The following is a 15,592-nucleotide window of genomic DNA, read 5'->3' on the forward strand; positions in this document are numbered from 1 at the left end:
TTGTGAACCTTAATCAAAAACTTCCACTAGATTAACACAAACCTTTCCAAACAAATCTTTCCAACACTGTCCTTTCTTTGTCCACCCGAAAAGGTTTTGTCACATTAATTTCCTGATCTTACTTCTAGCTCAATGCTGGAGATAACTCTTGGCATGACTGAACAAGTAGTGTGCTACAGTGCAAGGGCAGAAATTCCTTGGATATATTTCTAGTGATGCGGTAAGAGAGGGGAAAAAGAATACAACCTTCCCTTCCCTTCCCTTCCCTTCCCTTCCCTTCCCTTCCCTTCCCTTCCCTTCCCTTCCCTTCCCTTCCCTTCCCTTCCCTTCCCTTCCCTTCCCTTCCCTTCCCTTCCCTTCCCTTCCCTTCCCTTCCCTTCCCTTCCCTTCCCTTCCCTTCCCTTCCCTTCCCTTCCCTTCCCTTCCCTTCCCTTCCCTTCCCTTCCCTTCCCTTCCCTTCCCTTCCCTTCCCATAGCAAACTCCCAGAATAAAGGTGAGGGATTGAAGAACAAACATACAGACTACAAGGGACAGTATTATATTTGGCATGCCATGCTTATCTGTTCAAAACTAAATTACATTAAAAATAAAATGAAAAATGCCTACACTGGGGGAGGAAGCCTTAAACTGTACATTCCAGTAGCTGAATAGTCTTACATCTTGATTATAAATCATTGTCTATGATAATGCTATTTCATGAATAATACTCTCCAATTAAACAATCCAAAGTCACTTTCAGAAACATTCTGATGCTTTAGCATTTGGTTTTAAGATTTACTGTGTAGATTATTCTGCTTTATCCAATTTATTCAGCTCACTCAGACTCCTAAATTTTAGCCCGGTTTCTTAAGGAGGCAAACCTAATACAATTAGGACATCTGTCTTATAATTAATTCCTGGATGCAGTGCTCTGTTTCAACCAAATCTGACAAAGGAGAAGTGATTTCAAATGGATTGAAGTCCTAAAGATTTTGTGAAACTGGAGACTCAGCTGGCAGAGGGATCCCATTAGGGCACCAAAAGAAAGAAAGACAGGCAAATCAACTTACCTGTTGTATCCAAACAGACTGACTGCCAAATCAATACACAAATAGCTGTAGAAGAGCTAGAGCTGAGAAAAACAGTAGATGGGATTTGGGAAGGGCAGGATGAAATAGGAAACACTCTTGGGAACACCATATACTGCAGGAGGGAGTTGTCAAGGTCATGAGAAGTGAATATGGTATAAAGAAGCATTGAAATAGAAAAACTTTGCTGGTGGGGAGCATTGCTCTTTATGAGCTCCACAACTCACAGAAAAACTTACCGAAACGTGTCTTGATTCTAAATACCAGTAAGAGATTATTTTTTACATCAACCACTGAACTCATGCACAGTAAAAAGCGAAGTCAATAAGAAGTCTACAGTGTCATTCTTTTAATGTTTGTGAATGTAAGTACAGGACATAGCACCACATCAGCTAATTGCTATGTTACTATACTCCATTAGTAACAAAAACATAACACTGCTCATATCAACAGCCAAATTAATAAAGCTGAAAGCAAGGTCCTGCAACCTGACAGCACATTAACATACCAAGAACAAAATAGAGATATGATTGCTAAATTTCAACTCTCTCTGCATGGAAATGTCTTGGGGAAAAAATCACTAAGTTTTCAAACTTTTTTTCCCCATAATGCATATAAAGAATATCACCAATAAAATGGAAAAAAACCAGCAGTTCCTTTATTTAAATAGATTCTGAATGACCTGTGAAAGCACTTCTCAGGCAGCCTAAGGAAAGCTTCAACTGTGTGCAGAACAAGACAGTTGGAAAATGTTGTTATGTGTGTTCCTCTACACCTGCAACAATGCCAACTCTCATGAGTAGTCACTGGTGGTAACTGGCAAAAATTCTGCTAATGGACTGTTTCTTACAGTGTCAAAGCAAGGATCAGTCTGGCCTGCTAATGTTAGAACTGGGAGTGATGCCAGGACTTCCAGGAGCTGGCCACAGGCTCTGGCTATATTACATAACCTCCTAATTGGCAATGGACATGAAGGTGCAGGTATTTCCATGGACTGTGCTAGCGCCAAAACCTGCTGGCTTTGTTCTGAACTCTTTGCACACACAAGAAAGCTTGGCTGGCCTATCAGGATGCATTATTTACTGTTATTTTCCCCTCCTACTTGAATTTTCTCAAAAGTACTTTTTCTTGGAAAGATGCTAAAGCAATGACAAATTCTATCACTGTATTCAATATTTCACATATTGATCAGAAATGGCTCAATTAATTATAAATGTACTTTTGAAATACACAGGTAACAAATGCCATGTTGTCAGAAGCACCATCAGCCCCCTATTTATTTCTGTAGGGTCAAAAATAAGGCTGTGATTCTCCAACATTTCCATGAGTAAAAGTACACACATGCTTACCATACACCAAACTATACCAAAGGCAATGTTATATAAGCAATTCTTCCAGCAGCACTGCTACCTTTTACAGCCAGGCACTCATTTGCTCATTCCCACTCCCTGCCATTCCCTGAGGGTGTTTCACCACAGCTGTTTGTGGCTACACAAAGCCAGATAGGGAAACAACCAGGTTAGTTACCTGACTACAAGAAAGGCAGGGAAGACAGACAGAGGCTATTTTCAGTTTCCCAATCTAGGCCACCACACAGCTGCACAAACAGCTGCACCAGCACAACGGAGACGATGCATGGGGATTGAAACGAGTGGCTTTGCAAGAAAATTATTTAAAGTGGCACTGATAGCAAAAGAGACACTTATCCCACTACTGGCCTCAGGCAAAGTGGCACAGTATGGGCTGGTGGTTTCAAAGGATATGACATCCTGCTCCTATGGATTTGTGGGTCTCTTAGGCACCCTTGGAAATCATAACCTAGACAGTCAAAACTAAGTCTCTTGTTTCAGAGTAGGGCAAACATTTGATGCTAGCTTTAACCTGTTCTTACTAAAACTGTAACCACTGCTTTTACTAAATTTTGTCTGCTTTGCCAATTAACAGTAAGTAAGTAGATCTGCAAACTGCAAAGAGGTCAGTTTCCACCATATTTTAATTGACTATATTAAGGAGCAAAAAAGAGGATCACTAACACATACATCACCACTGCAAACTGGAACACTCTGTAGAGTTAGTCGAGTTAGCTTCAAATGTGCTACATCAGCAGACATATAATGGTGGCAGACTCCACATGGACTAATTTAATTCGTTGTCTTCTTCCAGAAAGCTCTTTTTTAATGATAATCCAATGTAATTCTACATTACACTATAACCTACAAACTGTGTAGACTACTTCTTCCCCTCCTATCCCTTATCAAATTACAAAAAACAGTCAACCTGGCCTCATCTGAGGGAAACTGGGAAAGGATTCTACTTACTTTGTAAAGAACAAAACTTTGTAGGTCTAGCAGCGAATCCATAAAAAAGTAATGCTTACACATACCTATGCATTCCAAGACAGACTGTGATTAATGATCTACACTCTTGACTTAGAAGCAACTACACATTGGAATTAAAAAGGAACCCATGAACTACTAGGAATTGACACTGTTAAAGCAGTCAGAGGTAGATAAATGCATTGAAAATGTAGATTTAATAGAGGCACCCATGCAGATACAATCTACCTACCTTTCTGGAAGGGTTAAGAATTGAGGGTGTACTATGACTTACTTTAGAAATTATCTCTGGAATTGGAAGCCTGAACTGAGAATAAATAACACATGCTATCTGTGGTTTTATTCTAAAATCAGTTCCTTAAAAGAAGACAACTTTCACATTAAAATTTCATTTTCAATATGACTATAAATAAACATTTCTGTATTTTAACTCTAATCTTTGAGTACTAAAACCACTGTAACACAAAAGCTAACCTGCCTACTACCCTGCCATCTTGTAGAAACAATTGTTAATTAGGAATTTTGGTCTGGGTGTTTCTGAAAACATCAATGAATATCCTGCTGTTTAGATGAATAAGTAAATCCCAACCAAGTTATAATTATCTACAAAATTTGGAGGCAGTACACCAAAAAATGAAAAATGACAGATGTGCATGATTACTGCTGAGATTTTTGTTATTCTCTCCAAATTGCTATGTAAACTCTGATTCAGATTTTCCTATTATGGCACAACTTCAACCTCTGGCTGCTGAGGGAAGTCATGTACTTAATTACCTTTTTGTGCCTTTCTAAGCAAATAGTTTGAATATTAGGTTTGATGGCGGTGCACTTTCATCAATAAAATGTAAAGTGATTACCACGGAAAAATCAGCACATTCAAAAGAATGGAAGTTCAGTACACTTTTAATTTTCAACTCACTGGCTGAAAGACACTGTAAAGATAACACTTAACTAATGGAAGTCATAAGAACATGAAATTGGTCCAAGGATGTGAATAAAGAACTCTCTGTCTTCAAGGAGATGAATGCAAGCACAGATATAAGTACCTGCTACCAAATCTGTTTATACCACTGGATAAGGAAATCATATTTTCAAGCACTTGGATGAAAGAACTAATAATCGCTGGCATGACTACTTGCATTTGTATTATTACAGTAACTGTATTTGACTGTTCTGAAAATTGCAGACTTAAAATCAACAGCAGGTAAAACTTTAACAGTACATTATTGTTCTGTAAAAGTGTATTACAACTCACTAATTCATCCAGAGCCACACTTATCCAAGCAACATTAGGTTTCATATACTCTCAAACTTTCAAAAATTTCCTAAAGATCATTGTTTTGCCCAATCTTTTGATCATTAACAACTTTCACAACTTCCAATTTAGCAAGTAAAATGCTCCAAATTTTAAAAATCACTTTAAAAGCGCTGAAATGGAACAGCATGTAGAAAAAGCCCCACAATTTCACTCACATTTTCTCTTACTTCCATAAGAAGTTCCATTTCAGCTGTTCAAAGTTTTTATCCTAAATGCATTTTCTATCCTAAATGCTGATAGAGTCACTGAAGCAATGAATTCAAGATTTCATATTCGAAAATTGAAAGTATACTTGAATAATGGTGTAAGTAGTTTAATCCTTACCTTTTCCAGATTCCAACAAGAGAGAATAAATATGCTGACGAGCAGGGCGATAGATAAGTGCCTGTCCAGGAATCTCTGTATCATAATCATCTTCCAAGGAGTTGCTGCACTCAGTCTCTCCATGACTCAGGATATTGAAGACCAAATAGTTTTCAGATTGGATATGCTGTTCTTTAGCTAACTGTTTGTTCAAAGATGGAAGAAGGCATTATCTCCAAAGTTAAGAAGAATCAGAAAGCAACAAAATGTATTCACTGTTTGAGGAAATAGGTATTTCTCTATCAGCAGAAATGGAGGGAATAGCCAGGAACAAGTGCTTTTTCAAATAACACCACTATAGTATATTTTCAGACATCCATCTTTTTGTGGACAGGAATCCCCAGGAAAACCATCATTGCCTTTCTTAGCCCCTCCTTTAATTCTTAAAACTTGGGAGCTTGAACAACAGTTTTCTAGAAAGTAATTATTCTTAAAATTAATTCTGATTTCCAGAATAGTTTCCCTCCTTCGGTCACCTGAAAATGTATCTTCTTTCTTTAAACAGCGAGTGAAGAGACATGTGCCGTGCTATCTGCACTATTTGGGTTGTGCCATCTCTCCACAGCTACCACAGATTCTTTCACTGGGAGTTACTGGACCACTAGCTGGAAACAAATCCACCATTTCTGCAGAATGACAGTATCTGCAAACCTGGCAGCTCAGCAGGTCAAACCTGCAGTCATTCATTGGGTCATTCCTGACCAAAACCACTTCTACTAAAATGTCATACTTTCTGTGTACAGTGCCACTCAACAGAGCTCTTATACAATAAATTAAAGGTTTCCCTGCAAGAAATATTTCAGTATTCCTAATATTCCTAAACAATATAATCCCCCAAGTATACTTTTGTATGAGCATCAAATATTTCTAAGCATGATTTTAATCAAGCACTGAACTATTTCACAAAAACCAGCCACAGATATGAGATCATCAACAACACTAGTTTATTGCAATTTGCCAATAATCTTCACATCCTTACGTACTGAAAAATCAACACACTGATTTCAAAAGTATTGCTGTATTCAATGTCTCTATCTTGAAAAATATTTCTGATTCATACCTACGATCAGCTAGAAGGTTATGTTGTTCTGACAGAAACAGCAACATGAGGCTGTGGCCTCATAATTGGAATTGAGCTTTGTGTGCCATTTACGTGCAGTTCAGACAATGTGCAAGGTAAGCAGAACTACATATGGGTTTCAAAATATGAAGAGCATACATAGTACATATACAAATATTTGAACACTTGTATCAAAAACAAAAGAGAAGCTAACATGTCTAGCATTTTGACTATAATTTCTTTGGCCCAGGGACTGGTTTCATGTAGGATTCATGCAGCAACAGTGAGACATTCTTCAGTGGAGTTTCTAAACATTATTATTTTATTAGAGCAGTAGCGCAGCATGATGCTTCAACCCTTCAAATTAAAGATCAAGCCAAGAAATAATGACCACTTGTCATAAAGACCACGTGGTACATTCTCTTAAGGAATAAGGATATTGCCACTATTGTCCTGGCCATAATCCAACCTAGATAATTGCATTCTGGCTATTTTTAGCTTGCACTTCAAGCAGAAAGAATATTTTTCAACATCTTATGGTTGTTCAACACATATGGCTGCTGATTTTTCAAAATATCTTCTATTTAACTACAACAGTCAAAAGTGATATGTATTGTATCTGTGTGGCTAATATAAAAGCCCAAATATATGTACAGTTTCACTGGAATAAGCATTACATTGGTTACAATGTTGTTATAAAATGTCTCATAGTCTTTTTAGGAGGGAAAAAATAAATTATATCATTACTTTAGAGTAATATGAGGAAACAGAAAAAGAGTTTTAAAGAAAATGCTCAAGATAAGCAAGAGAAAGAAAAAAAAAGTTCTGTATTTGAAGTCTATAAGGACCTAATAAAATAGGGAGTAACAGATGGCTAATATAGGGTCTAAAATACACTTCCTTGTATAGATTTTTTAAAAATCTCAATATGTTATCTTAATTGCCACTAATTTACAGAATTGTACTCTAGACTTACTACTCTTCCATAAACTGGTGCAAGGTAGCACATTTTCCATTAGCCAGGTACACCACCCTAATCTAATATATCTAATTTCCCAGAGTGACTCAATCAGACATACCACATCTCACCCCAGCACCAGTGCATCTGTGCCCACGTAGGATGCCATATCTAAAACTTGCTACTAGGGCCCTGCCCTTTGGGAATTAATAAACCCACTGAAATGCTTTTGGGTCATTCAGGGACAATGAAAACAAGGGTAATTTAACCTGAACCAAAAATGCCAAAATACAGACTTTACTGCGTTTGACACCGTTCTGCTCAACATCCTTGTCCCTGAACCAGAGAGGATGGATTTCACAGATGGTTCTTTTGGCAGATGAGGAACTGGTTGGATGGTCCCACTGAAAGGGTTGTACAAAGGGAGGCCAGCGACAAGCGGTGTCCTCAGGGGTCGGTACTGGGACCAGCACTGTTTAACATCTTTGCCAGGAGCACGGACAGTGGGATTGAGTGCTCCCCTGGCAAGTCTGCTGGTGACACTAGGCTGTGTGGTGCCATCGACATGCAGGAGGGAAGGGATCCATCCAGAGGAATCTGGACAGGTTTGAGAGGTGGGCCTGCGCAAACCTCATCAATTTCAACAGTGCAGATACAAGATCCTGCACTTGGGTCAGAGCAATCCTGACCACAGATACAGGCTGGATGGAGAATGGATTGAGAGCAACTCTAAGAAGGGCTTTAGGGTGCTGCTGAATAAACAGCTTGACCTATGAGCTTGACCAGCAATGTGCACTCATAGCCCAGAAAGCCAATTGAACCCTGGGCTGCATCCAGAGGAACATCACCAGCAGAGCAAGGGAGGGGATTCTCCCTGTCTACTCTGCTCTGGTGAGACCCTGTCTGGAGTGCTGTGCCCAGCACTGACATCCCCAGAACAGGAAGGACTCCAACCTGTAGGAGTGAGTCCAGAGGGCTGCAAAGATGACCAGAGGGCTGGAGCACCTCAACTATGAAGACAGGCTGAGAGAGTTGGGGTTCTACAACTGGAGAAGATAAGGCTCTGGAAACACCTTTGAGTGGCCTTCAAATACTTAAAGGGGGCTACAAAAGAGCTGGGGAGGGACTTTTCCCAAGGGTGTGAAGTGACAGGATGAAGGGAAATGGATTTAAACTGACAGAAAGTAGGTTTAGATTAGATATTAGGAAGAAGCCCTTGGCTGTGAAGGTGGTGAGGCACTGGCTCAAGTTGACAAGAGAGGAGTTGGATCATTGCTGGAAGTATTCAAGGCCAGGTTGGATGGGGCTCTGAGTAACCTGGTCTAGTGGAAGATTCCTTGCTCAGGGCAGGGGTTTGGAACTAGGTGATCTTTAAGGTTCCAACCCCAACCATTCTATGACTCTATCACATGGATTCAGTAGGAGCTTCCATGTCTCAACCATGAGAAAATTCAACTTCTGCATTCCTAGCACAGCTACTTTTGATACCTCCACTGCAAGGCACAGCCAAGCAGATTACCAACCAGCTTACAGCTGACCTGGGGGTTCTCAAAGTAGAAACCAAGTCAATTTGAAAATCATATAAACATGTGAAATCATATAATACATGGGAAGTATATTTCTGTGCCCAGCTGCTGGTCTATATAGGAGCTGCTGCCCATTATATGACCTACTTGACACTTCAAAAGAGAGAAATGACTTTTTATTAAATGTGCTGCATCTGTGCTCATAATAATGCATGCAATAGTCCTAACTGGGGCTCTATTCAACAGACAAAAGATTTTTGCACAAGCAAATTCAAATCAATAGGATTGATGTATCCATTAACTAGTCATAAAAATAAAATTATCATTAAGCTTTAAAAAACGAATTACCTGAAAGATTTCTTTATCTTGACAGAGAGCTGATTGTTGTTGAAGGGATAACATTTGACAATTTGTTACATTGGGAGGAATCCATGGAGACTGCTGCCCAGGCAAAAGATAGGAGTTCACTCCTCTGCAAAGCAATGTCTTGTCTGATCCCAGAGGTAGAATCTCTTCCAAGTGTTTCAGGCTGCTGTACGAGCATGGAATTTTTGAGATGTAATTTGCTACAGACAGCAGTATGTTTGTTCTTCTGTTGTAGCTGTTATTCCTGCGGGGACTGGTGGTTAAACATTTGTGCCAAAAGCCTTCCAACATGCTTTCTGGAACAATATCATTGCCAAGCAAGCAGGCAAAGAGAGGAAGGTGTGTCAAACTAATACCCAGCACACGGCAAAGAACTTCTCGAGAGTACATAACAGTGACCAGTTTGTCCAAACGGAGGTTCTCAATGGAAAAGTAGGGACATGTATTATAGATGAGGTAGTCACTATCTTGCCCCAGAATTCCTATACAGTTGTGCTGCAAACCATATGCAGCCACCTCAAAGTCTGCCTCTTGCAATGTGCAGACTGTTTTTTGACCAAGTGATTTCAGGGCATAACGTGTAAAAGTAGGCAGAGCTGAAGGAAGAACAAACATTTCCCTCCCTGGTTGTTTCCTGTGAGTCTTGACAAACTGAAATAATCTGGCTATTTCCTGAGTATTCTTCATCCTCCGTTTGATCCACTCATCTCTCTTTTTCTCTTCGACCACCCCATCGAAATAAAACACCAACTTGATGCCAGCTGCCATAAAAGCATTGATAAAATCCTCTAAAATGGCAAGGTACTCCCGCCACTGGCCACCGCACACCCAGGATTCTGGTGTGTACCAGCGTCTAACGCAACTCATGGCATCTACTACGATAACAGGTGGGGAATCAGGATGATCAATGCGATGTTTTTCTGCCATTTCTCTCAGATCTACCGTTTGGCACGCATCAGGGCAAACGCTTGCCACAAATCCCTGCAAGCCTCTAACACCCATGGCTGATCTCCGAAACTCACAGCAGTCTGAAAGAAGAAAAATAAAAACAGTGTTCTAAAATGCAATACTGAGAAACAATGAAATACTACAGTAGTAATAAAAAAACCTGCTTGGAAACAGAACTGTTATTTCTCTACTTTTGCTGATAGCTCATTGCCATATCTTGGCTTTTCACAATTTCAAACAGTGTACTTCCCCACAGCAAACCAGACGTAAGTAGTCATTCATCTTCCCTTCCACTTCTGGTTTTTATATCAGTGAAAAATATAAATATCAAAAGAGTCTTATAAATATGACCAAACAAAACTCACAGAATCATTGAATAAGGATGGAAGGAACCACAGGGTCCAACCTCCCTGCTCCAGCAGGGTCATCCTAAAGCACATGGCACAGGATTGTGTTCGGACAGTTCTTGAGTATCTCCAGTGAGGGAGATTCCAGGTTAATAGTGTATAGAAAAGTACACAATACTAGAAAAACAAGGATAGATTTTTTTTTTTTTTATTAAGAAATATACATGCATATGGTATTCAAAAAGGAAAGAAAGTGAGCTTACAAAGTATTGTGAACAGACAGCTTTTAAAAGCATTCCCGAAACCTATCAGTTAAAGACACAGTTCAGAATACCACCCTCTTAAATCACAGTTTGGTTTGGAAGGGGCCTTTCAGGCCCTTTCGCAGGGTGCGGGTGCCGCTGCCCCCAGCCCCGGAAAGGTCGAGCCCCCCGCCCCAGGGTCCGTGCGCACACCGAGGCTGCGGCCGCCCCAGCCCGGCCCGGCCGGGCCCGGGAAGCCCCCGGGCCCCAGCCCCACCGCCCGGCCCCACAGCCCGGCACTGACCCGAGCGCCGCTTCCGCTTCCCGCAGGGCGGGGCCGCGCCTGCGCCCGTGAGGGGCCGGGACCGCGCCCGTGAGGGGCTGTCCCCGGCCGTGAGGGGCTGTCCCCGGCCGTGAGGGGCTGTCGCCGCCCGCGGGCTGCGGTCCCTCGGCTGTGTACGGCCACAATGGGGTCGGAGAGGCCATTGTGCCTCCGAAGAAACCCGGCCGGCACGGGGGGACGGGGCGGGGGACATGAAAGCGTCGCGCACCGAGATCGCTTCAAACGCCCCCGAGTCGCATTTGGGAGATTTTTGTTCCCCCCCTGGCAGGGCGACCTTGGGCAAGGGGGCGGGTGGTGAGTTCGCTTTGTGGTGCCCGGCGATTGCCAGCGGCAGGGAACCCCCGTTTTCCTGCGGGCCGCACATGCCGGGATGACGCCCTGGGTGCGGGCCGGGAGCGAGACCCGCTCGCAGCCCGCCGGCAACAGGTGGGGACCTGAATAACTTCACATCTTTCCGGGAGGGGGAAGAGGGACACGGGGGAGCCCATGGGAAGATTAGATCAGATGCTATTGCCGGTGAAAAATTAAAGAGAGCGGTGCTCTGGGGAGCGCAGATTAATATATTTGGTGACTCCGAGTGCACAAAGCCTCACCATTGTAGCGGTGTCTGAATGCCTGTGAATAGGATGGAGCATATGTGGCCTGTCACCGCAGGTGCCCACATCTGTTCGTCTCCGGGCAGATGCTCTCAGAAAAGGGGAGAGCATTTCCAAAAGCTCAGGCCCGCCCCATCCATACCCATCCTCTTTCTCATAATCACCTTCTGCAGAGGAGTTTTTGCCCCCACCTTCTCCCAACCCCTGCCTACCCTGAATGCGGAGAGATGCAGAAAGAAATAAAAACTGCGCAAACTGGAAGTGGCTTGGAAAGCTCTGGAGCCATATAATCAAACTGCTGCCCCCTCTCCTCCCCCGAAGTTTATTAGCAGCAAGTTTTTTACACTGCAGCCAGCATACAATGCACAAGATGCGCACACTGTGCAAAGACAGGGAACACAAAAACCCTTCATGCATGAAATGCAGCGCAGTACAGCAGCACTCTGTGCTGTCACAGGGCTCTAGAGAGAAACCTGCACTGGAGTCGTAATTTGAAGCTACTGTTTAAAGTTGTGGCTTAAGATGACGATTAACAATGCTGGGCAAAAGAGGGAGTTTTCCTACAAGAGCTGGCAGAGGCAGTGAATATATATTGCTACAGAAGTTGGTAGCGGAAGAGGATCTTGCCAGTCACCCAGCAAAATCTCATAGCTGCAATACAGCACATTTTTTTGAAGAGTGCCACCACACTTTTTTTTCACCTGTACATGATCTGAGTCCCGTTGCTCACCCTCCCTCTGTGTGACACCCTTGCCAAGACAAGCCAGGCCTCAGCCCTGCATGGGGTTACACTGCGCTTGCTTGACCAGGCCAATGGGGTGCTGGGATGCAGGATAAACACCAGGATCAAGGGATATTTCATGTGGTAAGGCACTTCAGAAGGTTTTTTAGTTCCAGTGTGGTGTGTGGCTTCTGATGTGGTGAAGATCTTGAGTATCCTTGAATTTGAAGGCAGGGAAAGATGCCAGTACTCCAAATGCAAGGCCGAGGTGCTCCCAAGAGGGGCACGGGCAGGAAAAGCATTTGAAACTGCATGTCCCAGAGCAGGGGCCAGGGGAAGGAATGGGACCTGCCCAGCTCAGGGCATCCACGGGAGGTTTTGGGAAAAATTATGTGCCAGACCGGGGGAGAACCCGAAGGCTGAGGGAGGGAAAGGCAGGGGGAAACCTTCTTTCCCCGAACCCCTTTTGTCCCGTCGTTCCCTGGGGGGTCCCGTGGTTCTGCCCCCTCGGGCGGACGTGAGCAGCCCTTCACCCTTCCGACTTTAGGGAGCAATGACAGCTCACGCACACGAGTGACCAATTTTATCCCTCTTAGTTTCCCACAAGCAAAATCCCGTCGGAAGCGAGCCAAGGAGCAAACCCAAACAAACAAGTAGCGCAGGGAAACGGGGCCGGGGCGGGGGGAGGGGGTATCTGGCTTTCTCCTCGTGTGCAATCAGTAAAACACATATAGGGGCCACTTCGGGATTTGCCCAGGGAAGGGTTGGAGAGCAGCTGGCTGCGGTAATCTCCTCGGGAGACAAAGGAATGCCCCGTCCCAGGATCACAGGTAAACACACAACCATTGTAATGAAAATGAGGGGCTAGGATAGGGCCGGAGCAGATGATTTGCGATTTCAAAAAGGGGGCTGGGGGGAAGGGAAGACCCAGAGCTGCTTATCTATCATCTGGCCTCGCTGTGTGCCAGCTGAGCCACGCGACTGCCCTTTCTTATTCTAATCAGCACATGCCTTTGCAACTTTGGGCTAACCTACACGCTAAACTTCTTAATCCTCCTCCCCGCACACGGCAAGGGCGGCGGAGCGCCCCTCCCGCCCCTCCGCGCCCGTCACGCACCCGCTTCGGGTCGGGGTGCCCGGCGGCGGGGCCCGGGGCAGCGCCAGCACCCCGGTCACGCCGCCGAGCCTGGGGCCGGCGGGCGAGCCAGAGCCCCTGTGCGGCGATACCCTGCCTGTCCTCCCTCCTCTTCCCATCCCCGCCCGCCCGGCCCGGCCCGGCCCGGCCCGGCCCGGAGGAACAGGTGAAGGGGGCGTGCGGCGGAGGGGCAGCCGCGCACACATACCTCCGTAGGGACTATAGACCTAATTAAAATATTATGCACACTCCGCTACACATAGCTCCACACGTACACGTCCCTCCGCCGACGCACCGTTCGCCATATGTCCGGAGCCCTCCGTCCCGGGAAAAATCAGGGTTGCACGCCAGCGATGGCAGCGCGTCGCCCTAATTAACACACGTACATATCCCACCCACCCCCCTTTGTAAGTGACTTTTCCCATAATCTGGCTCGCTTAGAAATAAAAGCTGCGGCTGATGGGGAGCTCTCGGCCGCGCTGGTGCGCAGAGCGACCGTAAATACTCCTGCCGGAGCAGGAGAGGGGGGCGGCGTTGCGGGAAGGGTATCAATTAGGGGCAGGGAGGGAGAGCACAATACCCCACCAGCCCCAGCGAGGCGCTGGCAGGCGGGGCCGGGCCCGCCGCGTCCCGACCGTGCGGGGTCACCGTGCCCTGGAGGGGCCCCGGGCCCCGCGCCCGCCCCCGGGGGTCCCGCCGCCGGATCACCCCGGCGGGGCGGCCGCGGCCGCGCACGGCGCCGGGCGGGACGGGACGGGACGGGACGGGACCGGCAGCGGGGGCCGGTGGCGGTGCGCGGGCACGGCTAACAGCGCGGGGGCGGCGGGGGGCGGCGGGGGGCGGCGGGCGAGCGCGGTGCGGAGACACGCGGTTGGGAGCGAAAAAGCGCCATTTGGTTGGGAGCAGATGGCTGGCTGGGGGGCTGATCGCGTCTAAAGGCGTGTCATCCCCCTTCAGCGAGAATCCCTAAGGGCTCCCCTTGTCTTCGAAATCAATGAAAATTAAAGTGCAGAGAATGGATGAATAGTTAGACCTCGAGTCCCTCCTTTGTTCGCCTCAGCTACTGGTGGGCAGGAGTTAAACTACAACAGCCTCCTATAGAAACACTTAAGTTAAACAGTCTCCCCGTTAGTCCAGCATCTGAAAGAGAGAGAGAGAGGGGGGAAAAAAGCAGAAAAAGGAGCTTTCTGCTTGATTTCCCCAATACAGAATCGCGTGGCATAAATTAAGCCAGAGAAGAATGAGCGCCGTGGGCAGGATCCTGCCGGCTCTCACGGCGCCTTTCAGTCACGCTCAGCAGCGGTAATCGAGAAATCTGTGCCACGTCAATTTAACAAATACCCGGTACCGAAGGGGGGTTGTTAAGGATTTGGGGGCAAGTTTTTTCGGTTTGGGTTTTTTTTGTTTTGTTTTGTTTTGTTTTTTTTTTTTTTTTCCTATCGCTAGGTTAAAGCCCTCGCGCGTGTAACTTTTTATTTCCAGTTTTTTAAGCAAGGGGATGCTGATGGACCAACTTTCTATCTCTCGTAGATTAAAAGATCCGCGTTGATATATCACTTCTCGCCTCCACAGACGGGCCACCACCCAAATTTCAGAACAGATATTGCTGCTCACCCCGCCCCACTCGCTTAGTAAACCTCATACGAAGTGATGTTTTCCCCCCTCTCCTTTTACCGGGATAGCGCCGCAGCAAAGTTTGCGAAGCAGCGACAAGCCACTTGAGAAGATGTTGACGCTAGGTGGCAAAAGTAATGTGCAGTGGAAAGCGGCGCTGCTGCGGGATGCGCCCCCCCGCTCCCCGCTGCTCAGGCTGGGCACGGCGGGGGCGGGCGGTCAGCGCCTCCGGGGATCCACCGCCCGCTCCGCTCCGAGCACGGTGCCTGCGGGATCGCTGCTCCCCTCTCTGCCCAGAGTGGAAAAAAAAAACCAAACCAAAACCTAAAAAAAAAAAAAAATCACTAAAAAATAAAAATAATAATAAAAAAAATCTAACCAAACATTCCTGTACATTTTAAACTTTTACTTATGCGTCAGAGGGAAGAGGAAGAGCACCTGGGTGTAGATGGCTCGCTCGACTACAATTAGATGTAAAGGACACGCTGAGTGGCAAAATGTTGCAAAGATCTGGATGCTTGTACCAAGGGTTGGGGTAGGTGGCCTGGGTTTGGGGTAGGTGCCACAAACCCTCAGTAAATGAATGTGAGCAGCTACAGTCCTGGAACAGTCAAGACGAGCTGGGCTGAATGAACTCATTAGTGATTTTCT

General features: G+C 45.5%; 1 protein-coding gene and 1 long non-coding RNA gene across 26 annotated transcripts in view; one reads left to right on the top strand and one right to left on the bottom strand.

Annotated features, from left to right (window-relative positions):
* Positions 1 to 11,300, bottom strand: part of FAM120B (family with sequence similarity 120 member B) — a 90,715-nt gene extending 79,415 nt beyond the window's left edge. For 20 of the 25 annotated variants that reach the window (XR_015283398.1, XR_015283400.1, XR_015283397.1 and 17 more), the window contains exons 1-3: positions 10,837 to 11,300; positions 8,978 to 10,023; positions 5,047 to 5,227 (exon numbers count right to left, since the gene is read on the bottom strand). Coding sequence is in view for 4 of the 25 variants with exons in the window: in XM_023923663.2 (XP_023779431.2) it covers positions 5,047 to 5,227; positions 8,978 to 10,023; positions 10,837 to 11,239 (1,630 nt within the window). In the remaining 21 variants the exon portion in view is untranslated. Of the gene's footprint in view, positions 1 to 5,046; positions 5,228 to 8,977; positions 10,024 to 10,308; positions 10,468 to 10,836 lie in introns of all 25 variants that reach the window. The other 5 variants (XR_015283413.1, XR_015283412.1, XR_015283415.1 and 2 more) reach the window with 2 other exon arrangements.
* Positions 11,301 to 12,932: 1,632 nt separating this feature from the next.
* Positions 12,933 to 15,321, top strand: LOC147654913 (uncharacterized). Its single transcript, XR_015283416.1, has 2 exons — positions 12,933 to 13,022; positions 14,858 to 15,321. It is a non-coding gene; the product is annotated as an uncharacterized LOC147654913 (long non-coding RNA).
* The last annotated feature ends 271 nt before the right edge of the window (positions 15,322 to 15,592 follow it).

Source organism: Cyanistes caeruleus, chromosome 2, assembly GCF_971803275.1.
Source record: "Cyanistes caeruleus chromosome 2, bCyaCae1.hap1.1, whole genome shotgun sequence".
Lineage (NCBI taxonomy): Eukaryota > Metazoa > Chordata > Aves > Passeriformes > Paridae > Cyanistes > Cyanistes caeruleus.